The 16412-nt window shown below is 36.2% G+C and overlaps 1 protein-coding gene across 2 annotated transcripts in view; it reads right to left on the reverse strand.

Annotated features, from left to right (window-relative positions):
• Positions 1–4180: 4180 nt before the first annotated feature.
• The window catches only part of PPM1A (protein phosphatase, Mg2+/Mn2+ dependent 1A), a 31147-nt gene continuing 18915 nt past the window's right edge, over positions 4181–16412 (reverse strand). For both annotated transcript variants that reach the window (XM_013955662.2, XM_067295096.1), the window contains exons 3-6: positions 16249–16366; positions 11201–11309; positions 8603–8660; positions 4181–6177 (exon numbers count right to left, since the gene is read on the reverse strand). In XM_013955662.2, coding sequence (XP_013811116.1) covers positions 6148–6177; positions 8603–8660; positions 11201–11309; positions 16249–16366 — 315 coding nt within the window. In that variant the 3' untranslated portion in view covers positions 4181–6147. The remainder of the gene's footprint in view (positions 6178–8602; positions 8661–11200; positions 11310–16248; positions 16367–16412) is intronic.

Raw genomic sequence — 16412 nt, forward strand, 5'->3', positions numbered from 1 at the left:
GTTCTGGCCCAAAATCCCAACAGGGAAAAATGAAATTGGCTACTCATATTTCCATTGCTCAAATTGAGTTGAATTCAGCAATACAAGTGAAATTAAACCCTGAAGACCTCAATCTACAGGCATAAGTAAGTAAGTTGACATAAGTAAGATCATGTTTTGTGACTTGCCAGGCTCAGTTTTATCAATTTTCTTTACAAAGATATGGCTTCTCAAAAGAAACAATGTCTCCTCCTTCACTCTGGAGGCTTCCTCGCAATATGTATTGAGGGTCCTGTCTATTTTAGCTGTAAAAAACCCCATGCTCCCACCAGGTCTTCAGAGCTATACAACTAATGGAAGCAAAAATTAATTTCAGTTTTGGCTCAATGTCATCAAGCGACTTGAGAACTGCAGAGGTAGTATTCTTAAAGGAAAATGCTACTACCTGACATAACACTCACTGTTGCAGATAAATTACTGGTTACACAATAGTAAGCACCGTTGGTTTTATTTAAAAAAAATATGTAGATGTCTAGTGATATTTTAAAAAGCATTCAGGCAGTAATCAAAATGAGTTAAATGTGAGAATCTGGCTATACGTAAAACAATAAATACTCTAGAAATCTGACCTATCATCCCACCTCTACTGAAGTTTTGAATCTTTCAGGATAGAATTATTTCATTAATCCAGTAAAAGGCATTTTTAAAATTAAGCCCACTTTCCCAAATTTTGTGATCGCAAAGGCTAGGGTTTTTCAATCCTATTTAAAGCAAGCCTCACCCCCAAACCCAATTTCCTTGGACACCATCATCACTCTAGTCTTGTAGCTTGGAAGCAAGGACCTTAGCATAGTGTCAACACGAGGGAAAAATGCTTTAAAGCTAGTTAAAAGGAACCTCAGATAAAACAAGCAAAAAAACCCAAACAGGAATATGCATGAAACCTAGTTCACTAAGTCAACAACTTAGACACTATCAGGAGATTATAGCTTCTGACAATTTTTTCACATATTAAAATAGTAGAAACATCTGGAGGGTTTTCTGGAAGTTTTCAATGGGAGAATATGTAAATTTGACTTTTAGCATGCTGTATGTTCCTTCTCTAGTTGAAAGGATGTAGCGGTCCATGAATGTAAAGAAAAGTTTTTAACAGTTTTCCTGCAACTTCTTGAATTTCTGTGAACAAACGCCATGGCCCACGTTACTGGTCTCTCTTTTACAAAGCAATAAAAACTTAGTATACTGTGGGCTGCAAAGAGCTTCAGAAGGTGCAGGCCTGAGTCTGCAGAGACCGGTGGGGTGGACTTCGCACAGGACAGTTCAGGGAGAGCTCACCACAAGAGCAGATGCTTTGAGCAATATTCCATAGGTTGGTCAGCAAAAGGGACTTGCCCAGATTTTACTTTCAAATTTTGCTCAGTTTTTACATTGGTTTTGTGGTTCACAGCCAAAATAGCATTCGTTTCATGTACTACAGCATCCTGGAAATTCACACGCATGGGGCCTCTTTTTACCAATTAAAGAGTTAAACCTCTATCCAGCCAGAGGCTTCACACACCTGTATTGGTATGTAAAGGCTCAAGCTATGATCATCTCAGACACCTGTAGCTGCAGGGACAAGGAGTTATGCTCGTTACCTAGAAAATATCATTTTTACACCTAATGAAGCTTGGCACAGAATAATTCCATTTTCTACAGGAAACTGTCAGGTACAGCTCTACACATTTTACCGCTTCTTAACCTAAGGTACATCAGTTTATTAAATACTGTATTTGTCAAATGAAGGGTAACATTTTACTAATGGTTAGCTGATTACAGACATGCCAGGTTTAAATATCAAGAAATTTAAATATATCCAGTCAAGTGTGCATAAAAATTCAAGAAGGTGGCAAGTAGAGATTAGGATGAACATCTTATGTTGAAATCCTGATGCATGATGGAATGAGGTAAACTAAACCAACCATTTCACTAACCTAATCATGGCAGCTATACTGTCCATGTCTTAGGACAGAACTACATACATCTGTCAAGAGCTAACAAAAAGTAAGTTTGTCAGCATGGAACTCCTATATAATACATTAAAACCAAAATTTCACGATGCCAGTTTTAAGAAAAATAACATTTACCAGAGCAAAATGTTTGTCTGAAGTCTACCGCGGAGAAAGATGTGCAAGCAAAGGCATTGATGCTCCCTACACAGGTCAATCAATCATCTGAGTTCAGGGGGTGGTTTCCCAGACTGCGGCCAAAGGGGCAGTACAACCCTTCCCGGGCTCCCAGAGCTGTCTTCCCACCCTGTATCTTGCCCTGGTACTGGTGTTAGGTAGCCGGATTATCAGTTTATCCAGCTAAACAGTAGATTTGTTGTTCTTAACTTCATGGCCACCCAAGCACTACTGCAGGCACAAAAGGGGCAGTGGGAGAAGACTTATAGCAACAGTTCAGGCTTTATATAAATTGACCATGAAACAGTATCCTTAGTTCATAAATTATTAAAAAATGCAATGCAATAGAGAGTCTATCCTATCCCAGTGTAACAAATTAAGATGAGATTCTCATCAGGGAATTAGTTGCAATGAAAAAAACAGTAATCTAACAAAATTAGGGAACAGTTAAGTCTGCAATTCTTGAACTGAGTGAAATGGCTCAGGTTTTAGCCTATATAGTTGGGAGGCTACCAGCCTTGCAGTAAACAATCTAAAGGACATTTGGTAAGGGTCAATATTTTAAGCACATTTTTAAAGGATTAACTTTGGAACCTGCATGAACTATTGCACTAAAGTGCTATAATTACTCATCTGCTGGTTAATATTCTTCAGGCATCTTGCTGGTATGACACATCCCAGGATTACCACAATTCAGCACAATTTAAAGACAAGCAGATGAAGTTTCTCTCCCCATTTCTGACTTCTGCTGGAAGATCAAAACGAACGATGGCCAAGCACCAAGCTCTTTGTAGTGGTGTTGCCTGACTAGGTAAGAGCAAGCCAACCCAAAGGCCCTGCCTTTGTAACCTGCGTGGTGCAGGCGTACTTCTGCCCCACCACGCGTAATGGGACCCTGCTGCTACAAAGGACTTACGAAGCCTGGCAAATCTAGATCCATACTTAATGTAATTACATTTAGTTAATCCAACATTGTTTTTTTTTAAATACATTTTAAGAGCTTCTGTCTTGAGCACATTTCAATGCTGAATTAGTGAGAACAATTTGAACAGTTGTCTATAAAGCAGTACAGGTATTTTCCCAGAATGATCAGTGAAACATTTAATCTGACTGTAACAAAACTCACAGAAACTGAAACCAGTGAAGCTGTCAAATGTAAAAGGAAAACAAACTTGCATGGCATATGAACCAAAGGAGCTTTACAAATATCATTTCCTTTTAAAAAAACAAGCAAATTGGGACCATCCTATTTGAACATGTATTTAAAAATACATCTTTTAACATCACACATTTTTCATTTTTGTCACACAGGAATCTTTTTCCAAGAGGGAAATAAATAGCACACAACACTTCAAAAAAATTGCTGCCTTGCCCCTGAGGTGCTAATGTTTTTAGCATTTAAAAAAAAGTTTCTGGTGCAAGAAGGAGATGCACAAAGGTGCAAAAGTGCCTTTTTCTTTTCAGAGCAGTGAAAAGTACAGCTTGTCTCTTTTCTAGGATGCGTTATATACTTAATTCATATATTTTGTCATCAAAATCTGTATCTAAAATGGCAGTGTTTATGCATACATAATAGATTCAGTGCTCTGACCTCATCAAAACACTGAACATAAGCAGAAGAAAGAACTGAAACAGCCTTTCTTCTCCTACCCTCAAACCTAGTTACAGCGCTTGTAGCAATAGCAGAAGAATTTTCTTTACAATCTTTAGGAGGCCTCATAAGAAGAGGCTTCAAATATAGCATTTGTCACTGAGAGTTTAAGCGATTAATAGTTTGAAGTATGGCTTTCCACACCAGTTTTGCTTGCGATTTTTAAAGTTTTAACTCAAACTTTCCACAGTCCAGTTCCAGGTTTTGTAGTTTCCAAAACTAAACTTTAGTCTACATGAAAAAGAGGACAGAACACTTTATCTGCCTAGTCCTAAATTAAGTTTAGCTTTTTGTACTAATACGCCATGTATTAAATATGCTTGTTAATTAGGTGCCAGTGAAGCTATAACTTAACATTATTATAGTTTTGCACTCTACAACAAAATTAGACATTTTAAGCATTTATTCATAGGTAGGTAAGGAATTGGTTCTTTAAGCAAAAATTGCTATAAATTTATAAATACAAATAGTGCTTATGTTTTCTTCATTCATGCTTGAACAGATTACAAACCGAATACAATGAAGTTACGTTAAGCACCCCACATAGACAAGAGGGATAAAAGAAAAGTTTGCTGGTATATACTATACTTAGTTCCAAGACACTATAAGTTACTTTTTCACTGTTCAGAGTTCCCTAACTCTGCATTAGTTTTAAGGCTATATATACAAATATGTATATTTCAAAGTTAGGGAAAGACAAATATAGCAAAATGCATCGTACTACATTTTCCTATCAAAAAGTAATTATACACCAAGTTTTGATTCTGTTTAACTGCAGTAAATGTTACAATCTACTTGTTTTACTGATTTTCCATTTGGGGAATCTGCCTACTAAATGAATAAAGTGAACTACATATTAAATACAATATTCTCAACCAAAAAAGACAATACAAGGTGCACAAAACAGTAGTTTTGCAAACACGACTGACTTGAAAACTTAATTTTGTATGTTCAATGGGAGAAAGCTAAGCTTAAATCAAATTAGTTTATTATCTTTCAAAAATTTAAATTAGAATTTTAAACAACGAACAGTTAAATATTGTCAACATGCTATATTTCAAATCACAAGTACTGTTTAACCACTAGTCTCTCATCCTAAGTGGGTTAATTAAAAACACACACCATAAAATGTTAAAGATTGTCAGGCTTTGACAAACGTATTTTTATCAAACGGTAGGCAAATTCAAACCAATGCACATCTTCAGTGGGGAGGAAAACCAAAAAGCCTGAAGAAACCCACACTTGTAAAAAACAGCGTAACAGATTACTCCCACTTCATCCTCTAGCATATGGCTATGTCTTGGGAAATAATCAAAATTCCTCCCATTTTAAAAATGGGCTACCAATTAATAAAAATATTTTTCCACATGTAAAAAACCATTTACAATGGCACTGACATTTTAAAAGGCAGGAAAAAAGGAATTACACATTTATGGATAAATTTCTTGTTTGTTAAACCAAGCTTTATTGATAAAATGGAATTCAGAGTATTTTACTTGGAACAGCAGCAGACCCAGCCAATCAGGATTGTAAAAATGCTGCAGACTCCTACCACATGTAGGAAGTTGCCTGCTCATGCTCAGTGATTAGTCATTTCAGGTAAGGGTTAATGAAAAAAGAGGTGCAAAGAATCAAGGCATTCTAATCCCAAGGTTCGTATGCGAATGAACACATGATACTATTAATAGGGCATGATTCAACTCCCACTGAAGTCAAAATCAGAACTCCCCTTTAGCTCCATGTGAGAGCAGGAGTGGCCTCAGAGATACGTTTGCAGAAGAATGTGCACTACTCTGTCACTTTTCCATTGCCAAGCAAATTCACACACTGTCATTTCTGATAAATTGCCCACAAATTCAGCTTCCATATAAAACGAAGTTATCTTTAGTTTTGTGCACCTCTCGAACACCTAGCTGGCTAGGCTGCTGCTCCTTGCAATCCAAAACCACAACATGAATTTAAAGGGATATATATTGTTGCATCACACAAGCCAAACATTTCTTCTAACCTTTATAGTGATTTAAAGCAGTTCATAATTAAATATGAGCATTTTGTACAAAGACAATTGCACTTTACAAAAACAAAAATCATACAACATAAATTGCTGGAGTCTGATTTACAACATGTATTATGGTTTGAAATCACGTTTACAGAAGTCTGTTTTACAAAAAAGGATCAGTTCCTGGGCTAGACGTTGTACTGCTGTAGTTTTCTGCTGTAGTCACTCTCACCAACACATCATATTCCCTTCTTTAATTAAGGTTGAAGATGGATGTTAAGAAGGGTAACTGAGGTTGGGCTGCACTTTCATTTGAAGGATGAAACGTGAACTCCACAGCTAGATGAGCAGTTTTACCACATATCATCAGTTGATGCAGAGTCCTTAAAGAAAAAAGAAGGAACCCTTTAAAGTCTGGAGTGCCCATAGTTACAGCAGTTTCTGGATAATCCAGACTGAAAAGGGTAAAGACTTGGATAATTTTAAGAGTCTGTTTTCTTCCCCTTTTCAGAAATAACATTTAAGAAGTATATAAGAAAAAAAACACACATTCTTAACTAATGAAGCTTTAAGGACCAACACATTTTTAAATCTGACCAAGTGTTTTAATAAAATGTTTAACAATTCTCAAAATAATATCCTAGGAACAGTATTCAGAAACATTTCCAGAGTAGTCTGAAATAATACAAAATAGATACACTTACTACACAGGTGTGTTAGAAGAACAGGAAGCGCTTCATGCTATCTGTTATCTATTACCATTACCATCTTTTATATTTCCAGCCCTTCCATGCTGCCATAGGAAGATTCAGCCATCAACTTGCACCTTGTTGTAATTCAGATCGATTTTAAACACTTATAATTACAAGGCTGAATAGTAAACTAAACCCTAATTTTGGATTGTAGTAAGCCACAAGGAAAAAACCCATCTACATACAAAAAATTTGGAACCAGAGACTTACAGTGCTCTAAATCGTAACCGTAAGGCTACATTGCATGGCATTACATCTACACATTCAATATCTGAGTATCTGCAGCTTTGGCTCATTTATGCCCCCAGACAATAGTGGATTTTGTGTAGTTACTGCACCCCGAAAAACACAACTCATGATTCCTGTTACCTGATTAATAAAAAAACCTAGTACAAAGTCACAAGTTAAGTACTAGTAAGTGTTTTTTATTCCATTTGCCTTTGTGCCCATTTTCTTCTCCCTTGCTCAGGATGTTTCACATTCAGCTTTTTGCATCCACCTCATCCGTTCTATAACCCAGGCATGCATGGTAACACCACAACCAAGAAGTGCGACCGCCGCTCGGTAGCTTAAGCAACAGCTAAGCCAGGAGCACAGGCATCAGCTGGTTATTTCAGCGTTACTACCTTCCTAAGTAATTAAGAACCATGATGGGCTTTAACAATGGTCCATGCTGGTGCTTTGACTGCTGTGCTTCCCTGTCATTACTGAGACTGCAGGGGATAGAAATATTAGTCGTCTTGTTTAAAAGCGCTGTCTTACTGATACCTTCGAGAGGCAAGAGGTTAATTACATCTCTAGCAATGCCACGTATGACAATTTCTTAGTGTTAAAATTCTGCACCCTTAATTCAAACTTGTACACAGAACAGTTTTCTTCACTACAAGCCAGAAAGTTAGTTAGCATGGAGGCATAGCTTAAAAAAACAAAACAAACACTAAAATCATCCTTTGCAAGAGTACCATCCTCCAGTTTTTCCCCTGGAGAACAAAGTAGCAAAGTAGAGCAGTTAAATGAATGTTTGTTTCAAGTGCAAGGATGGAGAATAAAAGCAGTAGTGAGTAAAAAAACCAGAAGCTGCATGCCAACCATTCAGTTTGCAATTTCCTGTATCCAAGTTGCCAACATCAGCACAAAACGAAGAAGTTTGTGTACTGTATATTTGTAGAGAGTGACATACTATAGCATGTATTTTGAATGCAGAGCATCCTTTTTCAGCCAATAGCTAGGAATTGTTATGCTAAAGGTGTCATAAATGAAAATCCCCAAACTGTAGCATTCAGTCGTAAAGCCAATGAACAATTTGTATGTATGCCTGGATGTATTTCACTTCTGTCACAGCTAAGCATGCAAGTAATTTTTGCTGATAAGCAAAGGATCATTTTAACTACTTCATGAAGCCCTGCACTTTCAATGATTGAATGTTACTCCCAGTGATCTAACTGCAACCAGGATTACTGTTCATATTTTACAGTTGCTTCATTTTTTCCCTGCTGACATTAAGTTAACCAGCGGATTCACCTAACAGTTCTCTAATCACTGACAAATCAAAAGAACCCAAACTGTACGCATGCTGTAAGATGGACCATGTTTAAGAGTGAGAAAATGCTTATGCATTGTTTGGAAAATGAATATATCATAAAAGCTGATAGTTATAAATTTGTTTAACCTACAAGTATTGCACTTTCCTTCTTGATATCAGGGTGGGGGAAAAAAAGAGGTCTCCCATAACAAGAAAAATACATATGACTCTTTGCACCATTTGGCAGAAGAGCATTTGGAAACCTAGACAGAATTCAAGCCATGAAATTCCAGAGGACAAACCAACCCACCCTGCTGGAGTTTGAGGCTACAACCAGCAGAAGGCATCAGGAAACAAGCACAAGGCATAGTCCAAAGAACACAACATTGATATTACTTTTCTGGGGGTGGGGGTGGGGGGTGTTAGGAGAAGGGGGGTATTTTAGCCAAGGACCAGCAAGACATTTCTGCACAAAACAGCTAAAATTATTGGGGCAGGGTGGGAGGGAGATAATGTGAGAGAAAAGATACTTACAGTATCATCATTCCTGTAGGGGTTCAGTCTGTTATAAACAGCTTCAATCACACTCCGTCTAGACCAAAAAACACAAGATTTTAAGGCTGTGTCTTTTTCCCCCAAGTCAAATTCCTGAAGTACAATAGTTATTTAAGCTGCAAATTTAAAAAGTTTTTAATTCACAGAACCAAGTTTACTGCAAACTAGTACTAAGCTTCATTAAACATGGAAACATAGCTACATCATTCTTTAAAACCTTTAGGTTCAAGAAAAGCAAGGCTGGATACTGGTCAGAGTTCAGCAAGAGAACAGCAGAATCTGACATTCAGATCAGGCAGATCAGGCTTTTTTATTCTGGTGATGTGTCCCAGTCTTTGAAAAAGGGCATTAGAGAACACGATGGAAGCTGAATGCTCTGCTCATTCGTGTGCCTGGGGAATACTGCAGTAGTACTTAATATATTATGGCACTTTCAGAGAGGAATATCAGCTTTGTATTTTCTGGATGCATTAAAATTGCATTCTAAAGTACAGTTTTGTTCTTATTAAATTCTGAAATGTACTTCCCATTAAAATCCCGGTAAAGTTATTTATGAAGCAATACTAGTTTCCAATAACACACCCAATATTCTCCTGTAACTTTTCTCCAGAAAAATTAAAACTGAAAACGGCAGTTTTATATACTTTATCTTCATCCTGAGAAGTTTGTCTAATTTTTTAACAATAAGTTTTCATGCATCTCGTTTCCTTCATTTTTTTTTAAACTTTGTTTAGCATATTTAAGATAATTTGTGATCAGTATTTCCAGTCTTTTGAATTCCTGGCTTTTCTAGGAAAAATAGGTAAATTGGAAAAAACAGGTAAACAGGCAACATGAGCTGTTTTTACATAGGGTAGAAGGCTCCCCCCCCTTTTTTTTTAAACTTATTAAAAAATGGGAGACTGAAGGAAAAGGAAGCCTTCGCATTACCTAGCACATAAGAAAAACTTTGGAGAGAGAACAGGAAGGAAAGAAGGGAGTGAGAGACAGGATGTAAAAATTTGACTTTAAAAATAACTTTCTTCCAGATCCCCTCTTTGCAGAACCAAGTATGATGAGCAGCAGAGTACAACTGCAATCCAAAACAAGCTTCAAAGAACAACCTTTTAACTGCTCACGAATACATGCAGGGGAGTCGCAACGGAGTGCATCAGAAGAAAAAAAGCAGACGAGAGACCTTATAATCATCCAGTAAATACACACTGAAAAGTCAGATACTATCATGCAGCAGTATAAATATCATAGTTCTAGTGAATGATTACATGGCATGGAAGAACAGGCGGAATTTAAAGCAATAAAAACAAGCAATCACGCACAAAAGATGTTGCATGTATAAACTGAAGAGCTTCTCTGATCTTTCAGCAATGGGTATCTTTGATATTAAATAAAGGCAGGTTTCTTGAGAAGGGTCGTCCCTCCAAATTGGCAGCATTGCTTTGAGTTGCAGTAACACCCAATTAAACCCATACTTCTGTCAATCCTGTTCAAGCTAGCATCACTTAAGCACATAATCCTACTGAAGTCGGTCACTTCAGGGACTTCAACACTTTCTCACAACCTTGTACTACTACTAGCCAAAGGACATTAAGATAAACAATCTGTGCGTGTGCACCATATTTTATGAATAACTGATTTCTTGATATTTCAGGATGACAGCAACATATCCTAAATAGATACTACTATTGCATATAAAACTGCCATCCCTTTTCAGACTCAAACAGTTCTTATGTGAACAATTTTGTTTTGTGCAAGTCATCTTTAAAGTTTAAGTCACCACTTACTCCATTAGACACCTAGACTCTTCATGTTTCAGTGTAACAATACAAAAACTGTGCTCTGAAGCATTAAAAATAGATAGCCCATAGCATATACGTTCAAACCGTTTTAAAACGGTACAGATTCACGAAAAATCTTTTGGTCCAAAATGTACTTTCTTTGTTGTGCAAAAAAAGCTAGACACATTGCTTCCTCAAAGGTCGAACATCAATTTTAGAAGTCCACAGAGCACCAGTATTGAACTCTTCAAGGACAAAGCCAGCCTATACAGAGTTATAAATTTAATATCTCACTTATCTTTTTTGATAGACTTCTATCCATTTTTCAGATTTGTCACAAGCAGAGAGAGAAAAAAAGCAAACTTTTTTAGGAATTGCAACATTGCCTTAGCTACAGACAAGAAAAGAAAGTTGCCAAGCAAAACATGAGATGTACATCACTTCTTGACAAAGTATGGAACTATTTATCAAATTACTACTAAAGTCATTGTATTATTTTTGCATCTTCAAACGTAACCTCCCACCCAGAAAACCCAGTTAATTACAAAAAACAGACACTTAGGCCACCCTTAAAAAAATCCTCAGTCTTTCCACAACTATAGTTTGACAGTTTTAGTAGTGATCCATAGTTTACTTTGTTCTTGTGCTTTTCCTTTTCATATAGAAAAATTCAGGAATGAAAATTGGAGAACAGATCACCTTCTGTCCTGACCCCTTCTTCCCTCCCCCCGCTTTTAAGAGTGGCCTTACAGTTAAGTTTCAATTTAAATCAAAAACCACATTTACACTGATGTGAACTCACTTGCTTGCCAATTCACCCCCTGGCGGGAGGTTTGGGATGCTCTCAGTTGCTAACGTACGCATCACGTGGACTAAGTCTGGTACTCCTTCACCCTGCTTCTTTATGATCTCTGGGAATCAGAAGTACTTTTTTTGTAAGTGCAGTCCAAATTTAACTTAAAAAGATTGAAACACTCAGTTTTATAAAAAGGCAGCTTAACTTTAATACAAAAAAAATTACAGACCATATTCAACATGGTAAGTGTTAACTAACTTTGGTACCATAAGAACGAACTTGTAATGGATTTGATAAAAGATACCCTGCAAACTGTTAACATGCACACTGATTTCAGAATACACAACTACCTAATAAAAGTGGGAATAATTTCTTTAATGGCTTTACTGCTATACCATTATTATATCTTCCCAACAAAATGCACTGAGCATGAGGTAGATATTAACATCAGCCTTAACCCTGCAACAGCAGTTAGAAAGTCATTGCCATGATAGAAAGCATAGTATTTTGAAGAAATAAAAGGTTAAATATATTAAAAATAACTCCCATAGCTGTATGTAAAAGCTAATACTTGTACCTCACTGCACAATAGTAACATGCAAACATTAAAAACTTACATACAAATTAAATGCCAGGGACAGAGTTAAGTGACAGTTCCATCCTTAACTCATTTAGGGGATGTGCGAATATTGGGTAATTATTTAAAGCTGATCCATCCAACTTGGAGTGAAGAGAATTTGTACTGTAGCCACAGTCAAGTTTGCTACAAAACTCATTCTTTAGCTTTATTCTTAGGCCTGGTTTTCTGAAGTAGTAAACACAAACTCAAAAGAGCTTTTAGATCTTACCACCCTTGAAGAGTCACTCCTCAAGTTTTATGAAATTCCTATTTAAAGAACAAGTGACTTTTTTAAAAATGTATCTCAGTTTCTATGTGAACTGTGAACTCAGAATTATAAAAGATACAAATTATTAAGACTTGGAGGTATTGATCTTCAAGTGAATACTGCAGTACACATACAATAATGTGTACCTATATACACACACACACACTCACTATTCTTCATGCAGTAATGCATTTACACAACTTAGTAGTTGGAATTCATCAGTACCCACTTTTGAAAAAGATATCTTAGCATTCAGCTTTTACTGTAAGTGATAAAAACAAAATAGCATACCAAGTTTCCGCTTCGTAATTTAGTAAGTGAGATAAGGCACATTAAAAGCTTCTAAAACCAAAATATGTCCAGTCCTTTTTAGTTAAAAACTGAATTACTTTTTGTGCATACAATAGTTTTTCAGGGCCGCACTTGTTTACAAGAAGAATCAGCTCAATTTTGCAAGTCAGGTTGCGTAAGTTATTTGCAAGGTACAGTGGAAACACTGTCTAGTCCTCAACCAGTGTCAAACTCTGCAGTACAAAGCTTTAAGCTGTTTAATTCAAAGTCTACATTGTAAGTAGGAAGAAATCCAATAGATGACACCACACACCTTAGATACCTCAGAAACTTGCCATTTCCTCAAAGTCTGTGGCCAAAATTCATTTTACCATCTAGCATTTAGTAAATAATCTAACACTTCAATCTGAATAAGAAGCAAAGATCTCAGATTTGGTTTGCCAAATTCCTTTATTGTGCAATTTTGAACATCTAGTATATTCTACATTGTGCTAGAGCTAGAGTTGTGCTGTACAAAAATAAGGAATTTATAGTTTACCTATGCTACACAGTTTCACAACCTGTAACTGCAGTACATTTAACATACAGTCTCCACTAAATTAATACATTTATATCTTGATAGAACTATAGATACAGACTGAATGAACACTGATGACAACAAATGGAGTCGGTCTGCTAGCTCTTTTTAATTTATTGGAATTGTCTTTTTGCAATACATCTTGTTAAACCTCCTTTTAATTTACTTTTAAACCTTCTACACAATTTCACGGCATCAAATCATGGAAAAACATACTTACAACCCTAAAATAAAGGATTCAAAACACATCTACTGATTTCATATTCCACATGGGAATTCCATACAAAGTTTAAGTAAAAGCCAAAGTTTGATTTTGTGAAAATATGGGAAGGAACATATATCAGCTAACTTAAAATTATTTATCTCTTTATAGATATAAATATTGCAAGGATAATCTACTAACTGAGTGTTTATAGGTAAAAAACTGAGAACGGAACAAGTCACTTAGTCAAGTGTTTTTGAGAGTCAACACATTGGTAACTCACATAGTGCAAATAGCAGCAATGTATTTTGGAATGACTGATTACTTCTATCCAGAAGTTCACATGACATTTTAAGACTAACATTGATTTATTGCAAGTAATGGCACAAAGATGCTTCTCCACACTTGCTTCATCTATCATTATTAGTTGTTGTAGTTACGAATCTGGACCACAAATGCATCAAGACTGATAAAAGGAGAGTCCTAGGTAACATGGTAAGTAGAAAACTTCCTACGCTTTCTTTCTTTCTGTCTGAATCACCTTTCATTGTTCAGATGACCATTAGTACTAAGCCCTTTTCAATCGTAAAATTTTCACTATTTGTTAACAGTATAAAGATATATTCTGGGCTGAGGGAGGAAAAGTACTAATATTAATCAACCAGAAAAAATGCACATTAGGAAGCATCAAATCTCATTACCTGTTGGACTAGACCAAGTACTGAAGTGCATAACAAATACATAATATGCATTTTCACCAAGATCCCATTTTAATGGATTTTAGCTTTAAATTGATACTACAGATTAGTAAGAAAATTCTAAAAGTAGTCTTTACATTTTCTAGTTTTTAGCTAAAAATTAGGCTTTTAAAATTAAGCCCTGCCATTCCTCAAGCATCTTAGGATAACAGTAAGATTATTCACTGTAGTGTTGAAAGTTTCAGATATTGTGACAGTCCTACCTTACTAGCTAGTACTGCATAATCCATTTACAGCATGGAACAATTTAATTGCATAAGAATGATTAAGTTAAATGTAAAAGTCATCAACACTTGTTCTTGCAATTCTACTTTATTTCAGCCTCTCAGCTTCCCTCATGAGTAAAAGCTACAAGATCAAGTTCTGCATACAGCTGATATAAATCAGTCAGGTTGAATAGTGTTTACTACACACTCAAATTTAAATAGTTCTTTGTGCAATATTGGGCAAAAGATTGAGGACAACTCCAAAAAAAAAAAAAGAAAGAAAGAAGTATTGACCTTTGAGGGTAAGTACAATATATTTTCTGAAATTGTTCAGACATCATCCCATTAAATTAGTATTAAAGTGCTTTATAACTCTATATAGGATCTTTCTGCCTCTGTACAAGTTTGACATTTCATTCATTCCTGAAATTTTGTATTTGTATAAATGCAACATATTGGCAACCAAATTCACTATTTTATGTACCATAATCATATACAGTTCCAATGTCTACGTTCTTTATTTACTGAGGGGTTTCCACAGAACAGTTAACTTTCCTCACTGTAATATATCTAGGCCAGTGGGGCCAGCTGAAGATGCAGCCTTAACTTGAACACATCCTTATATTCCATGTCGTGGGTTTATCTGAATTGAGATAAAATAAGATATGAAGGTAACACTTGCCAACATAGGAGAGTTAGCTGGTATAAATTAACGTGTGAATTTACAGCATACTTGTTCTCCACCAATTTTGTGAGTGGGCATATATAGTAAGCTCTTTAAATGTCTGCGTGCAAAGCTGCTCGCTGCTTTGAAATAGAGAAAGCCATCTGACACTAAACTCATGTAGTGTTACCATGCATGTGGACGCCCTTGCTACATAGTGTCAAAAAGATTCACTATAGCTTACTGTGTATCAACTTTCCCAATTAGGCAAGTGTTCACTTAAAATACTGAAATGCTCTGTCTAGCCATTTGTTCAGGAGCAAAACCACCGTAGCTTGCCGAGACCTTGGGAACATGGCTTTCAGAAAGGTGATACTTTCTGAAGGAGCATCTACACAGGTCATAAGTGCTTCAAACTGCACATTAATTTGTCTGAACCCAAAGTTCTCGTATAGGCAAGTCCTTTGCAAAATTTCTGAAGTTGCGCTTTGTTTTATCTTCACGCAAGTTACAGAGGGAAAAAAAGGTGCACAATATATTCCTGTAACTTACTAATCACCGGTACCACACTTGCTAAGAACTCCGCATATTGTGCCCTGCGTGCTACTAAGGATTCTTGGAGTACATACACATGACTAGACTTGTAACATATAGGTTTAGAGGAGTCCACTTCACAAAAAGACTTAACCTATGCAAACAATGCATACAGCGTGTCTTACGTTTCAGAACAAACTCTAATCTGTGTTCATTTTTAAACACCTAAAGGCACTGTAATCCAGTTTTAATGAGAAATCAAACTGAATTGATTTGAAATACCATTTTTGTTAGGAGATTAAAAATGCCTGAGATTTGCAGTTTAGGTTGAAAGTTTAAGAACTCCAGAAATACAGATTTAACAAATTTTTGAAGTTATTAGAGTAAGATGTGCTCTCAGTTTTTGTTCATCATGAATGCCTAAAGATAAGCTTTGACAACTTTCTGATGTATTTTTTAAGTATATATGTTAGCAGTTGCCCTTAAGATGACAGTAAATCAAGCTGTAACCCTTCAATAATCATATGATAAAATATTACTATAATATTACAACATATTACTACATTGCCATCTTCACAGACATGTTGCCAGATATTCTAGTATTTCATTTAACTCCATATGACAGGAACCAGGGTTTACTGGTCTGAAGTTAGTGCTGTCAATGGACCCGTGAATAACACCGAGCACAAATGATTTTTTTTCTCTGCCATCCTGAACAGTCTTCAGGGCTATAGGCTGCTGTGCTTCCACAGCAGAATTTTATCAGGACATAGAGCAGGTGTATATGAGTGCCTTTTTCAGAGATGTACACTAGATGGCCAATGGCACTTGAAGGTTTATTAGGAAGCCTGTATGAGTTAAGAGTTTAGTTGTTTCAAGGGGGAGTGGGGGTCTGTTTAGAAACAAAGTTACTTATTTTTTTTTAAATGATCCACCTTCTACTCTGCTTTCCAGGTACTTGTCCAACTCTGCCTCTCTTTTCACCGCCTCTGGTGATACCTTTGGTGCATTCGGAAAACAGATCAATATCACACTCATGTTGTCTCGACTTCCCTGGTGGAAAAGAAAAAATGATTTTGAGAATACATACACACCAGAT

This window comes from Apteryx mantelli, chromosome 4 (assembly GCF_036417845.1).
Source record: "Apteryx mantelli isolate bAptMan1 chromosome 4, bAptMan1.hap1, whole genome shotgun sequence".
Taxonomy (NCBI): domain Eukaryota; kingdom Metazoa; phylum Chordata; class Aves; order Apterygiformes; family Apterygidae; genus Apteryx; species Apteryx mantelli.